This window comes from Macrosteles quadrilineatus, unplaced genomic scaffold (genome assembly GCF_028750875.1).
Source record: "Macrosteles quadrilineatus isolate MER2022 unplaced genomic scaffold, UCM_ALF_1.0 Scaffold_9__3_contigs__length_116548681, whole genome shotgun sequence".
Lineage (NCBI taxonomy): Eukaryota > Metazoa > Arthropoda > Insecta > Hemiptera > Cicadellidae > Macrosteles > Macrosteles quadrilineatus.
In genome coordinates this window covers 100,423,134-100,440,288 of record NW_026542602.1, presented here as the reverse complement: position 1 = coordinate 100,440,288, position 17,155 = coordinate 100,423,134, and the positions used below count along the sequence as shown (strand labels likewise).

Sequence of the window (17,155 nt, the reverse complement as noted above, 5' to 3'; positions counted from 1 at the left end):
GAAAGAAGTAATTATTAAAAAAGGAATGGTATAATTGACTAACGAAAAGCTCTGCACTGTTTCCTGTCGAGTTATTTACGAAATAATACATCAAGCTGCTTAAAATTTTCAAAATGTTATAATTATTACTAAATATATTGTTTTCAAGTTGCTGGATGTCTATGATTTTATAGTTGTACATATGGTCATTGAATTGTAAGATAGTAGGAAGACAGTTTCCTCAATACACAAAGTTTTTTAATTGTTACAACAAATATTTGTCCATTCATAGTATTTCTAGAGTATTCTTTCAAAAACGCGGTTTTAAGCTCTTAAAACTGTGTAAACTTATCCAACGGTCTGTAAATTTATGATTTAAAATTTTAATAATTTGAAAACGTCAGGTCTTGAGAAAAGAGAGACCCATTCAAGAGCCCATTAGTACGAGCGACGTCTGACTTGTTATTTTACTCTGAGGCGTTCAAGTCATTCAGAGTGTTGGGACCGTGACCCAGTGGAAGGTTTTAAAATATTACTTGATTTAAAAGGTCCCTATATACAATCACGTATTGTTTTCCCTTATGGACTTTCGACTGGATTGTTTTGGTACAGTTACAGTCCAGTTTTTATAAGAAAGTTCAACACATCGGGTTGGTTGGGTTTAATGAGTTCCATGAATTTACTTCTGGCTTATTTTTAAAACCCGTTCTAACCCGAATAGTGTGATATTTCTAAAACTTTTTTAATATTGATGTATAAAAAAAATAAATAAATCCATACGTCTTTAAAACCAATTTGACATCAATAATTCATGTCTACTTCTTTAATCATATTACAGGTACAGGCATGAGTAATTGGATTGCATGACATAGTGTAGTATTGTCCAAACTCCAAATAGAGTTAGTTCGATTGAATGTTGTTGCAGTTGCCATTGGATTATTAGATCAGCCCGTCGAAAACATAAAGTTACTAACGGTCATTTAGACATGCAACATTCATTTAGCCAAAACATTAATTAAGGAAATATTTTGGCAACAAATTTAAACACTTAAAAGTGGACAACACATTCAACATGGTACAAGCATTTAAGCATATTTAAAATGGAAGTATTAAAAAAATGTTGATTCACTAAGAATTAGTCAAATGATTTAGCGATTGATTGAGGGAAATTTACGATGGTTAATTTTATCAACGATACTTGACTATCTATTTGTTTTTCTACGTTATTCAGATATGTCCGAGTAAAAAATGTTTTGTTACACTTTTTTCTTAAGTTGTTATATTCAATATACAGTTGTTACAAGACGAACAACTGTTCCACGTTTTAATATATTTTTAAGGTTAAATTCGTTTTTAAATTATAGTTTTCTTAGTTTCACTGTTAACTGTACATTTTTAATCATAAATTAATATCGTATTTACATTCATATTATAAAAATCATAAAGTTATTGCACCGGGTAATTGTTGCACATATTGTAAGTATGTTCCAACTTCAATTCAATGTAATTAAACATAAATAATTTAACTTTGTACTAAACCTTGTGTAAATTTGTTTAAAAGTCAAAACTAATTATCTTTGGCTTTGAAGTAGATAAAATAATTAAAGCCTAACAAGACCAGTAAAGGTTACTTGTTAAATTAATTAATTATCCCTCCGGCAAAATAGTCGCATCGGAGTTTCAACTAGTGAACAAATTGAACAACGAATTTTGATTTGATCATGCAGCTTTTAAGGAGACCGTAATTTGTGTCCGGGCTGCTAGTTACTGTACAACGAAATAATGAGTAATATTATTAGACCTACAATAAAGTAACAGACTCACAAACAAAAAATAACTATATTAAAAAGGTAAGGAGTAATAATTTAAAAAGATTATTAAACTTATTACGCCTAAGCATTTTTTTTATAAGGAGTAATCATTTAAAAAGATTATTAAAATTATTACGCCTAAGCATTTTTTTTATAAATTTTGTGTTGTTCTATAATGGTGCCAATTGTAATGCTGTTTCAATGAGTAAATTGTTTAAATTTAAATTATAAACTTTAGACATGTAATTTCCGCCCTTATGATTTTCTAATTCACATTTCACTAAGGAGGCTCATGGAATTTACGTATGCACGTATTAATGTGACGTTTTTGAAACACATTTGTTACCACGCGTGTAAAAAATAGACTAAAATGCTGAGTTTTAAGTTGGTTCAGAATCCACGAAGTCAGTAAAAAAATATATATATAATTAACTGTGTATAACCAACGATTGTAAATAACATAAGGATTGGATGCAAATTAAACCCACCTTACAAACATTGCTTACTAACAAGCCTCTAATATGTCTAAGAAAGTAAATTAAGGCCATGTTCAGTTGTGACAGATTTAAATGACTACAACATTCGTATGAACATTTTCCGAACGGCAGATTTTCAAATTCTCTCAGGTTTTAAGTATACATGTGTTGTCATATCACACATGCCTGTATTGTTTCCGCCAGTGTAGTTATGTAGGTTTACGAACATTATATTTACGCTCACGACCAGTAAAAACAATTTTAATCTTCTAATTGGACCTCTAGGCTGTGTGCATTCTACGATTTGTTCAGTCTGAGCTGTTTACATTTTGTAAATAGCGAGGAAGTTATGTTTTTAGTTTGAATACGCAAGTGAGCACAATCTCTGTACAAACACAATCTTTCATTATTGTTTAACTTGGTTTAATTGTATCTCCTATACATTCCTTTTTAGGCAATATAATTTTCAATTTATCTCACATCAATGGCAGAATAATAAATGTATATTGTGTACTGTAAAGATGCCCATAAGTAATTTAAATAAGGAGATTCGCAAGAATGCATTGGTAACATCAATTGTACGGTAATACATCAAATAAGTGCAAAATGACTTACCCTACTTGTCTTAAACTAATTAAAGTTTTAAAACTTTATACAACTTTATAACAAATGTTATAGCCTATTTTTAGTCTACCTTGTTTTAGAATGTAATCTAAATAATATACTTCTAATCCATGTGTTCACAACCAAGGAATGCACATCTTCCAATCATCTCTAATTCTATTTTAGATCTTGGAATTTTATTAGTTCAATTATGTACCATTATATTTTATATTATTCAAGACTATAAACAATCAGATGGCAGAAAGGGGTCAATCAAGACAGGGAATTGATTTCCCGCCATTATTGGCGCAGTTGCCGCCATTATTCACGTGAGAGTCACGTTTCCAATTATAGAAGATTTTTCTCATCACGTCTTCCCAATGCTGTTAACTGTTTCATAATTGCAACATTTTTTCTATTATTCTAACAGATTACAAAATATAATGCAATGTCTTAGCATCAGATGCAAATGGGGCTCCTTCCTTAAAATAAGAATAAATACTATGAATATTACCTTTGTTGCGTTCAAAACACAGATTTTCTAATTGGCAAGTAACGCTTACCGATATAACCTTCTCCGGGAAGTTTAAAGTGTGTTTAATAAATAATTAATTTTAGTTTTATTAGTTCAGATATTATTTTAGCAGGTACCGGTACCAAATTGATAATATATCAAGAACTGTTTCAATACATTTTACAATATGAAATTAAAATGTTATATAGCTTTCATGCCAGCACTGCAAATATGATAACATTTCAAATACATGGCTATAAATTGCATAACAGAATATCGCTATCGACAGTTTATACACTATACATTACACAGATAAGTTATACACAATTGGTTATGGCCCTAAGCAAGCACTGCGGCATTATCAGCTATCCCATGTTCAAGGGCCATAGAAAATGAATTGTAACTTCAAGCAGACAATATTTCAAAGTTTTCTTTCTTTTAACAGAAAGATTAAGTATTTTCATAAATAATTTGTAGCAATTTTGTTTTACATTGCCAATATATTTAGTTAGATATTATTTAAGTATTTGTTATTAGAAATATTTCACTATTCCGATTGCAATTTTAGAATTTGCTGTGTTGATATTGCTCCCCTTAATTTGTATTTACGTCTAAATGATATTGTAATATTTTTCGTTGCACGTGTTGTGTATTGTCAGGCCGTGTCTGTCAATAAACCAACGTTAATGTAAAATTAATTTCAAAATCATTTTTAGGTTTTCAAGTGTAAATACTGAACAAGATAAATATGTGTTTTAAACTACTGAACAAAAATATCCATTACAGCATAGTGATTTAGATTAATACCAAAGCCAGTGCAACATTTAGTTCTATTGAAGAGAGTTACTCACCAAAATTAATGTAATAACTGAAATTCAAAAAATTTAAAATATTTAAATTTTGAAAATATTTGAAAATAAATTTAAATTTGAATATTTAAATATTGAAATTCAAAATATTTAAACCATTTTTGAAACATTTTATTTTGCTCGTTGCGACTATTTTGTAGACAATGCTGAATTTAAAAACACTTTATAAGAAAACATTAATTTTTTTACAATATTAATAACTTTACCCTTTTCAATATAGAAAATTTGGAATCAGTTTGGCTAGAATTCATTTGATAAAAAATGTTCAAACATAAAAAAACAGTTTCAATGTAGGCTACAGTAAATCAGTAACTACTTAGTTTGTAAAAATTATGCTAATTGCTTACGTTATGCAAGGACTGAAGTGAGAAACTTTGTAAAACTGACTTTGATGTCACCAGTTGTTTGCAAATAACACAATCTTTATTATTTAAAAATGTTGAGAAAAGTATGCGTTAGTGTAAGAAGCAAAAACGTCAACAGAGGGATTGAAGTGACAACATAAACAGTTCGAGGCTTAGGTGTTCTTGAATATTCATATCGCCAAAGCCGCTTTTTCAAAACAATGTAACAAAACATTAAAATCCTCCTTGAAGAAGCGTATTTCCTGAATGATTCGAATGTTACTTATATTAAAACAACGACTTTGTTCAAAATGGATATTTTAAGTCAGCTTAAAAGCTGATTTGCCACATCAAAATAATGTGCTATATTTCATATCAGATATGATATATTATAATTTAATAACTATTTTTTTATCTCGCTAACGCAGATGTCATCATTGTTTTATACATCGCCAACCCCTACCACACTTACCAAAATGTCTTTATCGAATTAATTTGGTTTTAATTTACAGCAGTTCTTTTTATACTTACGATGTTAATATGTTGCATTGAATAATATTCACATCATGCAGAACGCATTGTGCAGGTCACAATACACACTGGATTCTTACCTGTAAATCACAAAATTATGATTTTAGAAATTTTTTAAAAATTCTTTTTTACTACAAATTTAGTTAGACAGTATCAGCTACATCCTATATATCTACTAAGCACAACGGATAATATATATTTGGTTCATTAGTTAGACTCGGTATTTAGACAAGTATTCTATTAAAATAATGAGGCACTATGATAGACGAAACTCATTATTTAACTTTGTTAATGATACTGGGGAAGAGGGGACTTTGTTTGAGCTCCACTCTGCGTTTATCAACCTAGATTATTTAGCTTAAGTTGCTGCATATGGCTAAATACATATTTACACCACCAACTTTTACTCTCCGATTTGAGGCATGAACAAGGAATCCTATTATTGTAAAATTGTATTTCTTAGTAGGGAAAACGTAATAACTAACTAGGCGTGTTACGTTCTGATAAAATATTGAAATAATATTTTAAAATCCTGATTCTTTTTTTTTGTTTTCCATATTTAATTGTAGCACATTTCCGAAATTCATGTGGATGATAACTTCGCTGAACACTATTACATTGTCAGATGGAACTACATGTTCAATTCAATTTATTTAAACGCGATGAGAATATTTTCAAATAAATCAAATATTACTTTTTATTGATAAAGAGTATTTTAGGTAACATTAACTGTTACTAAATAATAGGGAATTAATACTACCATAACTGATCAAACTTTCTACACTACTTCTTAATCAACCGCCTAGGCACAGCGGAAAAAGTAGCTAGACAAAAACTCGATTTTTACACTTCCAGGACTGCGAGAGAGGAACACTGTTGGTTATATTAGACTCTTAAATATTGTTATCATTGAAATAATATTTTGTTATTTCACAGTTAACCTTGCAATGCATTTACAGTAGTGCAATAAATATAACGGCCTAATCAGTCCATATAGATCAGTCATATATACTTATTTCAAAATATAGAACGGTATATGGTAAAAATAAACACTTCGTGAAATCTACGTGGTTTTCTAACTTAAAATACTGTAATTGGATGGGAAATTGTAACTAGTAGTTTGCTTTTGGTATTGTCACTATTTGGCTATAGAGGAAGCTGATATTAATACATTGAACAGTGAAAGTCACATACTAATCAGCTTACTCATCGTTAGTGAATGACAGAATAGAGGAAGAATGTGTGAAAATATCGAGCTCTGACTAAGCTTTGTAACTCTTATAAAAACTATTCATTTACATAACATAATGCCACGCAGGTTGGTTGGCCGTGCTTCTACAATCATCACTTGACTACAGCCTACGGCTCATCTGATGATCACGTCATCTGTCACTCCTGTGTCATCAGTTTGACACCTGGAAACTGTTAAAATCATCACCCGTCAGCAAAGTGTACTAGAGGCACTGTTAACAGCTACGTGTGGCGAAATGTTGACGTGGTTAAATCTATCTAAGGTGAAACATAATTGAAATAACGATCAATTCTATAGATGTTAGTGATGATAGTTTCTGCCTATATTTTATTATAAACTGAACTATAAAACGTTTTTTTAATTTCAACCTGAATGGTCTGTAAGTAAATAACCTAAAAAAATATTTTAAAAATACTAACAGATAGTATCACTTTAACACGAGAAGCCCAAATAGTCTCAAAGGTGGTTCACATAGAATTCTCAACTCTCTTCCAAACGCATGTAACAAGTTGTAGAGTCTTACAGGTCGTATAGAATTAAGATTAGGGTTCTACTGACCGTCTCAAGCAGCTTTAGTGTTCCTAATAGGATAACTACATGACTCAGATCATTGAAGGATTACTGTGCAGTTAGAGGAGGCAGGAACTAGATTAGTGGGGAAGGTAACCGAAATAGTTATACATCAACTTATACTCACATTTACTATAAAAATCCAGTTAAATTAAAAGCTTGATTGCACTCTAAGCAAGGTGACACTTGATCATTATGAGCAGGTATGCTTTGGTTTACTTCAATTACAGTAAATGTAGTATAATTATTTGTAAGAAATGAGCTTAATTGATCTGTTTTTGCTAAGAACCATAGTAGAAAGACTTTATAGTAAACATATGGATTTAACCAATATAGTATAACAAAGGAATAGATCAAATTACTTATTTTAGTGACATATATGTTGTTTAACATTGTTAGTGTAGTATTCAATAATAGTTTCATAATTTATAAAAAACCCTAAAAAATGCAAAAGATTGCACATCATGAAAGGCTATTTAAAACAGATTGTACTCTACAGAATACTACATGGTATCCGTCATATTTCAACAACAGATTTTCTAGCCTACAAGCTCCAGTCACTACAACAATTTCCGAATTAATGAATTTATTTATTACTTTTAAACGTATTAAAAGTTTAATTCATTTAAACCAAAACTATCCTGTATTGCGTTGTATGTAGACCACAGACAGTAATGATTCTCCAGTGTTAGCCGCGCTGTGGTCAGTGGAAACTTACACAACAAATCACTGTAATTCAGTCCAACATCGTTAAAGGAACCATATCGTAAATTTAAGCACAACATTTTGTTTCGTTGCATTACTGTCAGTGGTAATGCGAGGTTATGCACGTAAACATAACCTCTCTTGGAAGTTTTGAGTAGTGGTTTTTAGTCATTAAAACGCACTGTCTTAGGTAAAGTAGTGTACGCAACTCGCGTAAATAGTACTATGCTCGTACCTTAAATTTTCTACTCGTGTCGTTACACTATCTTTACGCAATCGTAACTAGTAATGGGTTCCTAGAGGGCATCGTTGAAACAATTTAAGAATTCATCCCACTTCAAACTTTGTAAGTAAATGCAGTAGTAAGAATTTACCACTAGGGTAAATTAACACTTCAATTTATTTGAAATCAATATTTCTTATTACATTTTGAAATATTCAAGATGAGGTAAAAACACATTATTATGAAAGATCAATGTATGAAAAGTCCTTGAAAACACTTCAAACAATTAATTATACTTCGAACAGTTGTCAAATACAATAGTAGTAAAAATCACTAATGAAGAATTGAATTATTTTCTGACGTAATCCGCCGTGCTGAAACCGCCGTACATGAACTGTGACATTATTATACATGACCATGACATTATGGCTAGAAATTTATTCGAAACCTGTTGGGATTCATTATCATTATAATTTTATCTTTGTTTTAAATTGTTCCTTTGAAAGCAATTTACGTTGGTGTTACAAATTACACGCATTAAACACCTTATATTTCAAACACTCCATCCTCTTTATATCCAGACGAATCCAATTCAAAGAAAGTACGAGAAAAATGAGGTGATTTGGGAAGAAAGATTCTCAAATGAAATCCCACCGATAAAGTGGGTACTGAGTCATTGGCTTCGCTTTTACTAAAATTGACTATTCCGATTTCATACATTTATACAGTTCCGTCAGGTTCCATATAAAAATACGAGTATACACAAGAAACGCTGTTCTTGTCTGACCTTGTTTTATGATAGTTTTTATTTTAAATGTTTCGTGACTTTATAATTTATAGGGTAAGAGATTGTGTATACGCTAGTAAACCTCTAAAGTAGATAAAAATGTAGCTTTGTACCCGTACTAACTCATATAGTACAGCTAGTAACAAAATTAGAAGAAATCCACTACTAGCTGTTTTTCCTCTTCAGTCATCAGGATGTACAGTATGATGTGTTTGGAGCACATTTCCCAAGATGAATACCTGTCATACGCATGCCAAACTGACTATTGCAGTTTCTACTTGTATTGTTCAACAATCCTTGTTTATTGCACAGAGAATTCATTTTTCAAACTGTAAATATATATACCAAAAGACAATGCAATAAGTATGTAATGTGTAAATTTACACAGCGTTTGTTTGACTTTATCTGTTACTTATTCACATTATTTTTATAATTCGTAACATAATTTGCTTAACAATTTGTCTAGGGTCATTTCCAATGTTTACATCATTTTACTTAATATTGGCATTGCTCCAAATGGCCACCAAGGTCCCCAAGTACTATCGTGGTTATGTTAGTGAATCAAATTGTGGCGAATGAATCAATAGTATATCCCCAAGTCTCTGCCCACAAGCTGTCATTATGTTGTTAAGGTAATTACAGACCACAGTCTAATATTGGTCCCTAAAGACTTAAGTACTTTTCTGCAAAATAGACACTTGGCTATTAAATTAACAACCGTCAATTTGGTTATCCAGTAAGCTGACAGTATAGTTAAGGATCTTTAGATTGCAACTTAGGTGTAATCGACAGGAAATCACTAAACCTAAATTATGAAACTTGTCGTTAGGAACTATTATTAAACGTGTCACCAACTTGAAACAAAATACCCCTACTGCAGCAAACCTGCAAAATTAGTGAATTAATTGTTCTTTAAATATACGGGATCAGCAATCTGACACATCCTTTCTCCCGTTAGCTTGTCAATGGGGCTTATTATGTGCAAGCGATGGGGAAAAACCATTCTATATTATGGGGGAATTAAAAAAGGTTATCATTGGATTTGTTTTTTTTTATTCCATTTAATGTGATGTCAGGTATGATTATCATTTAGAGGAACTTTTACGTAAAGTTTAACTTTGAAAACTTTAAAAGACCGCCTTCAAAAGTTTAAAATCGTTTGTGAAAAGTATTTTTGGAAACATTTAATAACAACAAATCGTTCCTAGCCTACACAAAGTTTCATACAAATATTACCACTTAGGGCTTAATATTATTAATTTAAAACCATTCCAAAAACATCCAAAAAATAAAGTGTGTCCCATAAGAAGGTAAATGTCCTTCTCATAATAAAAAGTAAGTTGTCACATTTAAGCTGGTCCACTCTGTATAAAATATACTCGCCTTTGGCTCGCTGGGGGCTCCGCCCCCAGGCCCCCTAGCTGTTAGTCGTCATTAGTAGATTAGAGTTAAGTTGTAACAAAGCAAGAAGTGAAACCGTCAATATTAAGTTATATAAGTTAACTTTGAGTAAGATAACTTCTAGCTTAAGGAACACCTCATAAAAAAATCATTTTTTAAGTTGCGGTAAGTGAGTATGTTAGTCAAGTATTTTTACAATTGAGTTTTTGGTCAAAGGAAGTAATAATATGAGGAGAGAAGGGTTCGTTATAGTAAAAATCGACATTAAAGTAATAACGATTTCATGAATTTATTAGAGGAGATTGATAAGTTAATAAGTTGATAATAGTAAAGTATTATATGAAGTAAATAGATTATAGTAGATATTCAAGTATATAATTACGAAAATAGATTAAGTAAGGTTTGTTTCCCTGTCGGTTAGCCATAAACTTTATGGCATATCCAGTTCCGCCACGAGGAGGCCAGGAAACGTCGGAACCATATTTGCAATTATTTGAATATGTACAAGTTAGTAAACTTTTGTACAAGATAAGTAAATTTATATTGATGTTCATTGATAGGTTAATAAGTTGATAATAGTAAAGTATTATATGATGTGAATAGATTATATTAGATATTCATGTATATATGATGTAAATAGAAAATAGATTATAGTAGATATTCATGACGTATATATTTATGAAAATAGATTAAGTAATGTTTGTTTCCCTGTCAGTTAGCCACAAACTGTATGGCATATCCAGTTCCGCCACGAGGAGGCCAGGAAACGTTGGAACCATATTTACAATTACTTACAAATGTACAAATTAGAGAACTGTTGTATAAGATGAGTAGATTGATTAGTATGTCGATTGATAAGTGAATAAGTTGATAATAGTAAAGTATCATATGAATTAAATAGATTATAGTAGATATTCATGTATATATTTATGAAAATAGATCAAGTAATGTTTGTTTCCCTGTCTGTTAGCCATACAATTTATGGCATATCCAGTTCCGCCACGGGGAGGCCAGGAAACGTCGGAACCATATTTACAATTATTTACAAATGTACAAGTTAGTAAACTTTACTAACTACTTTATACAACAACGGGGACTTTTGATAAGGCAGGCCCCCTATCGTACTGCCGATGTTGTCAAGTCACAACGGGGAGTTTTGATTTAGCAGATCCCCTAGCCTACTGCTAATGTCAAATCAGGTTTAGAGAAGGAGATCGCCATACACGATGTTCTTTGCGTATGCGATTCCATCTCGGACACGTTCGGGGTGTACGAGAACAACAATATGGTCTGGATGTCTGACCCTACTGAGCAAGACGTATAGTTGCCCGTGCGTGAAGCAATCGGTCCGTAAATCAACACCGACTGAATCTATTGTCTGACCTTGGCTCTTGTGTCCGGTCATGCAATAGGCCAACATCAGTGGGAACTGACGTCGACGAACACGTAACGGCGAACCCTCGACAAACGCAAAAGTAAAGGTAATCCGGGGAATTCCGATAGGTTGCGTCTGTCCGGGAAGTCTCACTGTAATCAGGCGGTTGGTGATGCCGATTACGATGACTTTAGTGCCGTTGACGAGTCCTTCAGCGATGTTGAGGTTCCTCATAATGAGGCAAACAGAACCGATCTTCAGCCGCAGAACATGGTCTGGTACGCCCTTGCCAGTAGCCGTGTTCAGGAGTTGAACGTCGACATCCAGGCCATCGTCGTTTTCTCTGTCGACTGTGTCGGCGCTCCTCAGCTCGTACAGATGACCGTCGAGGGAGTTCAAGATGTGGTCGTTGATCTCCTTGACGTTCACTATCAGAGTCGAGAGGATTGCGCGTCGCGAACACATATCAGAGTCGAGTAGGACGTTTGCGGGAAAGACGGAATCGACCAAATCAGTCAAAGACGTCACTTGTCTAATCCCGAGCAGCGGAATTAGACTTTGTTCGTTCCGTCCCTCCAAGAAAGTGGTCGAACTGACAGTTCCGTTGCCTACCCTAAGAAGGAATTCGGAATAGGCTGTGGAACTACTAGTCCGATGAGCTGTTGTCAGGGCAAAAATTTTGAAATGCTGCCACAGATGGGAAGCCCGAAGTGAGACACAAACAATGTCAGTTGGAGTACGAGCGTTTACAACGACAGGCGCGATCTGGCGAAAGTCGCCACAACAGAGGAATATTTTACCACCGAATAGCTCACTGGAACGCATGAGGTCTCGCAGGGATCTGTCAAGAACCTCGAAAACGAACCGATGTGCCATCGGGGCCTCATCAAAGACAATGAGCCTTGCGGCCCTGATGAGCTCTGCTCGCTGGGAGCCGTTGGTGATGTTCCAAAAGCCGGTGCCGTCACCGAAGTCGAGTGGCAACCGGAACATGCTGTGAGCTGTAGTTCCACCAGGCATGTTACCCGCGGCGATCCCAGAGCTAGCGACTGCCAGTGCAACCTGACGACAACCTCTCACGTATGCGAGAATGACACGAATCAGAGTGGTCTTCCCATAGCCTCCCGGGCCGTCAAGAAAAATGATTTTCGACGACGTTCCGCTGGCAGGGGCATTGAGAACGGAGGTAACGTACTCAAATACGCGGTTTTGATCTTCAGAGAGCTTTGGCACCCACTCCTCCACAAACACTCTCTGTTGATTTTCACCATGTAAGAGCAGTTCTCTGCCCAACTCCGTCGTGTCATCGTGTACATCGGGGAGGCCATGATCTGCGACGCAAGAACCCTGCCGACGAAGACTCCGATCAATATCGATGAGACCTAGCTTGTAGGCCAGTTCAACATCGAGAGGATTACGCTCTATGTGGTCCTCGCAGATGGAATCACGGAAAGCATCCCACAGGAGAGCTGCAGGAGCCCCCATGTTGCAGAGGATCACAAAGAAAGAACGAAGTCTCGGGCCAGTCATGAAAGTGGCGGCCTCGCGCAGTGCGTAGTGGTACTCCTGTTCGTCTTGCACCAAGCCAAGATGCCGCGCGACCCCTTGAAAAGTGCGGCAGTTTGGTCCACCGCGGGACAGGAGGTCGGCATAACCACGGCAAGATACAGTCATAAGCAGGATACGCAGGTAATACTGTTCTGTCCTGCTCGGTGAGACCCAAAACAGTCTGCACACCTTCTCGCCACGCTGTCGGGCAGTGATAAAATGGACGCCATCGGGGTGCTCGTATATCTCCGCAGTTTTTGGGCGCTTGACATGAACCACAAACGTTTCATAGAACCCCTGATAAGTCAGGTCGTCAAACAGTGAAATACGAGGCCGGTCAAAGTAGATGGTGAGTTTGGAGCTGTTCCTAGCGGCTGCCTCTGCCAGTTGGCCAGGTCTAAACAGGACGGACTGCTTGCCCTCCAGATGGACGGGAAGACATTCAACAGCCGGCTCAGATTCTGATACTGGAAAGTTTAATAAACGCCAGCACGCGTCACTGGCACCCACCATTCTCTTCGTCACGTAATGCTGTACCTCATCATCTTGCTTACTGAAGGGAGTAACTGTGACGTTCTGGAGAGATCCTCCCTTCATAAGATATTTGAAGAGGTACTTAATCACGCGGCGAGTAGACGCCAGCTCCAAATTGATGTGAGCCTCGTATTTCAACATCAGTGCGGGATTATAAGGCACAACCCAACCGTCATGTACGATAATGTTCTTATTGCGTGATACAATTGTCCCCCGATTGGTATAATCTCGCTTGTACTGGACGAATCCCCTCTCGTCGACGTGGGTGGTTTCACAGCAGGGCTTGGGGAAGTATTTGGTGCAGTAACCCTTTGCAGAGTCCCAACAGAGAAAGTCAGTCCTATGATCATTACCACATGGACCGTGGATCATGTGTTTGAGGACCAACTTTCTCAGTCGGCCTCCGGCCTCTTCTTCCGAGGGAATATCCGCGCGGATGATGGAGTCAATTTCGGACGCCTGAACTGGTCCGTCGCCGTCAATCTTGAATACAATGTGGGCGTGAGGAAGGCCCCTCATTTGCATCTCGATGACGTAGACGATATAGACAGAGCGTCCAAACATTGCTCCGCTGCGCAGGTCTCGGAGAAGTTCCAGAAGTTTGATCCTAAAAACTCTGCAAGCAGTGCTAGGGTCACTGCGAGTACCTCCACGAGGGCAAGCTTTCTTGTTTTCCTCCCAAGTCGCGTTGTAAGTAAACGTCAAAAAGAAAGTGGGGGAACCCAGGCGCGATACGATTGCCATAGCGTCTTCGTATTTTACTTTCATGTACCTGGGCCCCCCGGTGAACGAACTTGGGAGGTAGACTTTTCCTGCCTGCACCCCACCCTCGCCTTGGACGGTTTCATCACGAGCGATGTCGTTCAAGACCTGCTGTGCATTCCGAATCTCGTCAACCGGCCCCACCCGCAAGGCACTATCGGTGTTCTTCAGCTGCGTAAACTTAATGTAACGCAGTTTCTCCTCCTCGTACCTCGCGAACATCTCAACCTGCCAAGCTTGTGAGAGACGGCCTAGGTGAGAGAAGCGAGGTTCAGAAAGTAGGAGGCACCGCGAGTACTTAAATTGAGTCAGTTTGGCACCCTTGTTATCAAGGCGGCCAACGTGCCATCCCACAGTGCCTTGCGGGTAAAGTAGGGGATATTGGAAAGGTTCCATTAGGGGGTGTAAAAGATCAATAAATGTAGGTCTATCGGAACCGGATTTCCATATAGTCAGTCTCCGGGGCTCAGTGTCGTTTTCATCATTGCTGAGCACGGCGTGCACTTCGACGCCTGTTTGCCGATCACCGAGAACAGGGCCATGGGTAGACCTGCTTGTTACTTCAAAAGCCAAGTGAGCTGTTACGGAAGGCTCGTTGCTCAATCGACGGTAATGCTCAATGTAAGGATTTTCCCTAGACAGGAAATCAGCAATACCGTCGATGATCTCGGCATCAAGCGATCTACCCATCGCAATGTTACGGCGCTCTTCGCCATCGTCAATATACAGGCGGGACCGATTCACAAACTGAACGTTCCCAGAACGAGTGGTGAACTTTTGTCCTGGGGCGTCCAGATTGTAGACCTGGTGGTACATTCTTCCCTCGATCTTGAAAAAAGAAAGACCACTGGGATGACGATACCCGCCTGACACTTCGAGCGCGCAGAAAGCAAACAGGTCGTTGTACGCACGGGCTCTTTCCAGGAAGAGACGGTCGGAATAAAAGCGTTCTTGCAACGGAGGAATGTCGAGAACATTGAACGCTCCTTCCCCGCAGCACCATTGCTTTCTATTCTTCTCCTCCTCGAAGAGCCGTCCTTGGCAATGACGACATCTGTAAACGTCGTCAACCCAGAGACTGACTTTTTTTAATTTGTATGGTTGTATTTCATTGAGTGGCTCCCCATTCCAAACAGACATGGGGCCATTTTTGACTACGGACCGAGCAAGTGATGCGGGCATATAGCGAAGTTCAGACATTTTCGGATTTTTCAGGCGAAAAATCCGAGCAAGTGATGCGGGCATATAGCGAAGTTCAGACATTTTCGGATTTTTCAGGCGAAAAATCTGAACTCTCTCAGCAGAAGCACCGGGATTACGCAGGTCGTATTGCTGAACAGCCTTTCGGTGCACCTCAGGGTGGGTTTGAGTGTAACGTTGACTGTCATCCCGGAGTTTGTCAGCGTGCGTCTCCCTATACTTCTTCTTCGCCGCATCCACTTGCTCTTCTCGGGTCGTGTCTAAAAGCTTTGGACGACCACGCTTTATTGTTTTTGGTCTACCAGGACATTTGGTTTTCTGAACAACTGTCTCAGAGGCAGATTCTGATAACTGAGTTAAGTCATTGTCCGAACAGTCGACCGTGTGGACAGTTTGAGTTTCGTTGACGGAAAACTTTATTTTTGTGACGGAGTACTGCCCACCGACGAACGCAGAATTCACCAAAATGAGGGAAGCTAGAGAACGAAAACTATTACAGACGAACACCCTAGCCTTATTTCTCGCCTCATCAATGTCTCGACGACGGTTTTCGTTTACCGCGTGGGAATCAAAGAGGTACAGCCGCCCTTGGAAACGCCAAAAAGCGACTGTCACCAACTGTCCCGTAAACAAAAAACCGCTATCAACGGAGTCACCGGGCATAGCTGCTTCCAAAACCGAAGACAAGGAAGAGGTCACCTCATCTAGGCCATCGTTTCGTAACGGATACAACCCGTCCCAAACACAAGAAATTTCTTCGATGGTAACACGATGGTGTGCAACCACGAAGTGCCTGGCGAGGTCCTCAGGGAACAGATACCGGTTAGTGATGCTATGCTCACGGCGAGATAGTGTATACAAGCTATCGCCCGCCATGAGTATAGCGTCAATAGCGTTGGTACTGAATCCGCCGCAGAATGCTTGCCATGCGAGGGCACAGGTTGCATTTGCCATGCATTGAGCGTTGTTGCTCTCGGTAAATCTGGGATCTCCCTGGTGGAACGACCCAGCAGCAACGCAAGAGAATTCCATGCTTACAGAAAATTGCAGCAAAATCGCCAAAATAACAAGTCCAATAAATAGGAAGAAGTGACAGTGAAACTTAATCATGGGTAGCCAAATCCATTAGCAAAAATTAGAGCGAGAACCAAATGACTATACAGCGTTACTGACCTACGCGTTTTGGGGGTCAAGGAGTAAAGTTACGAAAAAACATGTGAAGGGTGAAATGTAAAGTAAACTAAGGAGAGTACGAAACATTAATAATATTTGAAGAAAAAATTTTTATGTACGAAAAATTATCAAAAACCGTTAAAAATTTGAAGAAAATTTACCAAAATTTGAAAGTAGGGCGTTTTTTTTAGGTGAAGGAGTGCGATTTTCTAAAAACGCGTAATAGTGTCTTGTAGGAAATTTAATTCCTGTTCATGAAGATTCTTTCAAATTTTTGCTAGCTATTACCGTTTTTTAGTTATAGTCGGTATTAAAAACCGTGTTTTTTCGTTTTTATACGTCTACCATTTTGGATTTTTTTGGGGGTTAAAATTTTTAAAAGGCATTTTTGCAAATTCCACCATTAACGGATGATCCCATACTGCAATACTACAAAAATTTAAAGTCTTTAGAACGTTTCTAAACTAATCAGATGAGCATACCAAAGTATTAAAATTA

The 17,155-nt window shown here is 37.1% G+C and overlaps 1 protein-coding gene across 1 annotated transcript; it reads right to left on the bottom strand.

Moving 5' to 3' along the window:
• Window positions 1-11,266: 11,266 nt before the first annotated feature.
• Window positions 11,267-16,516, bottom strand: LOC129003670 (uncharacterized). The gene has a single exon (XM_054431969.1). The coding sequence runs from the start codon at window positions 16,514-16,516 to the stop codon at window positions 11,267-11,269; it is 5,250 nt and encodes a 1,749-aa protein (XP_054287944.1).
• Window positions 16,517-17,155: the final 639 nt, after the last annotated feature.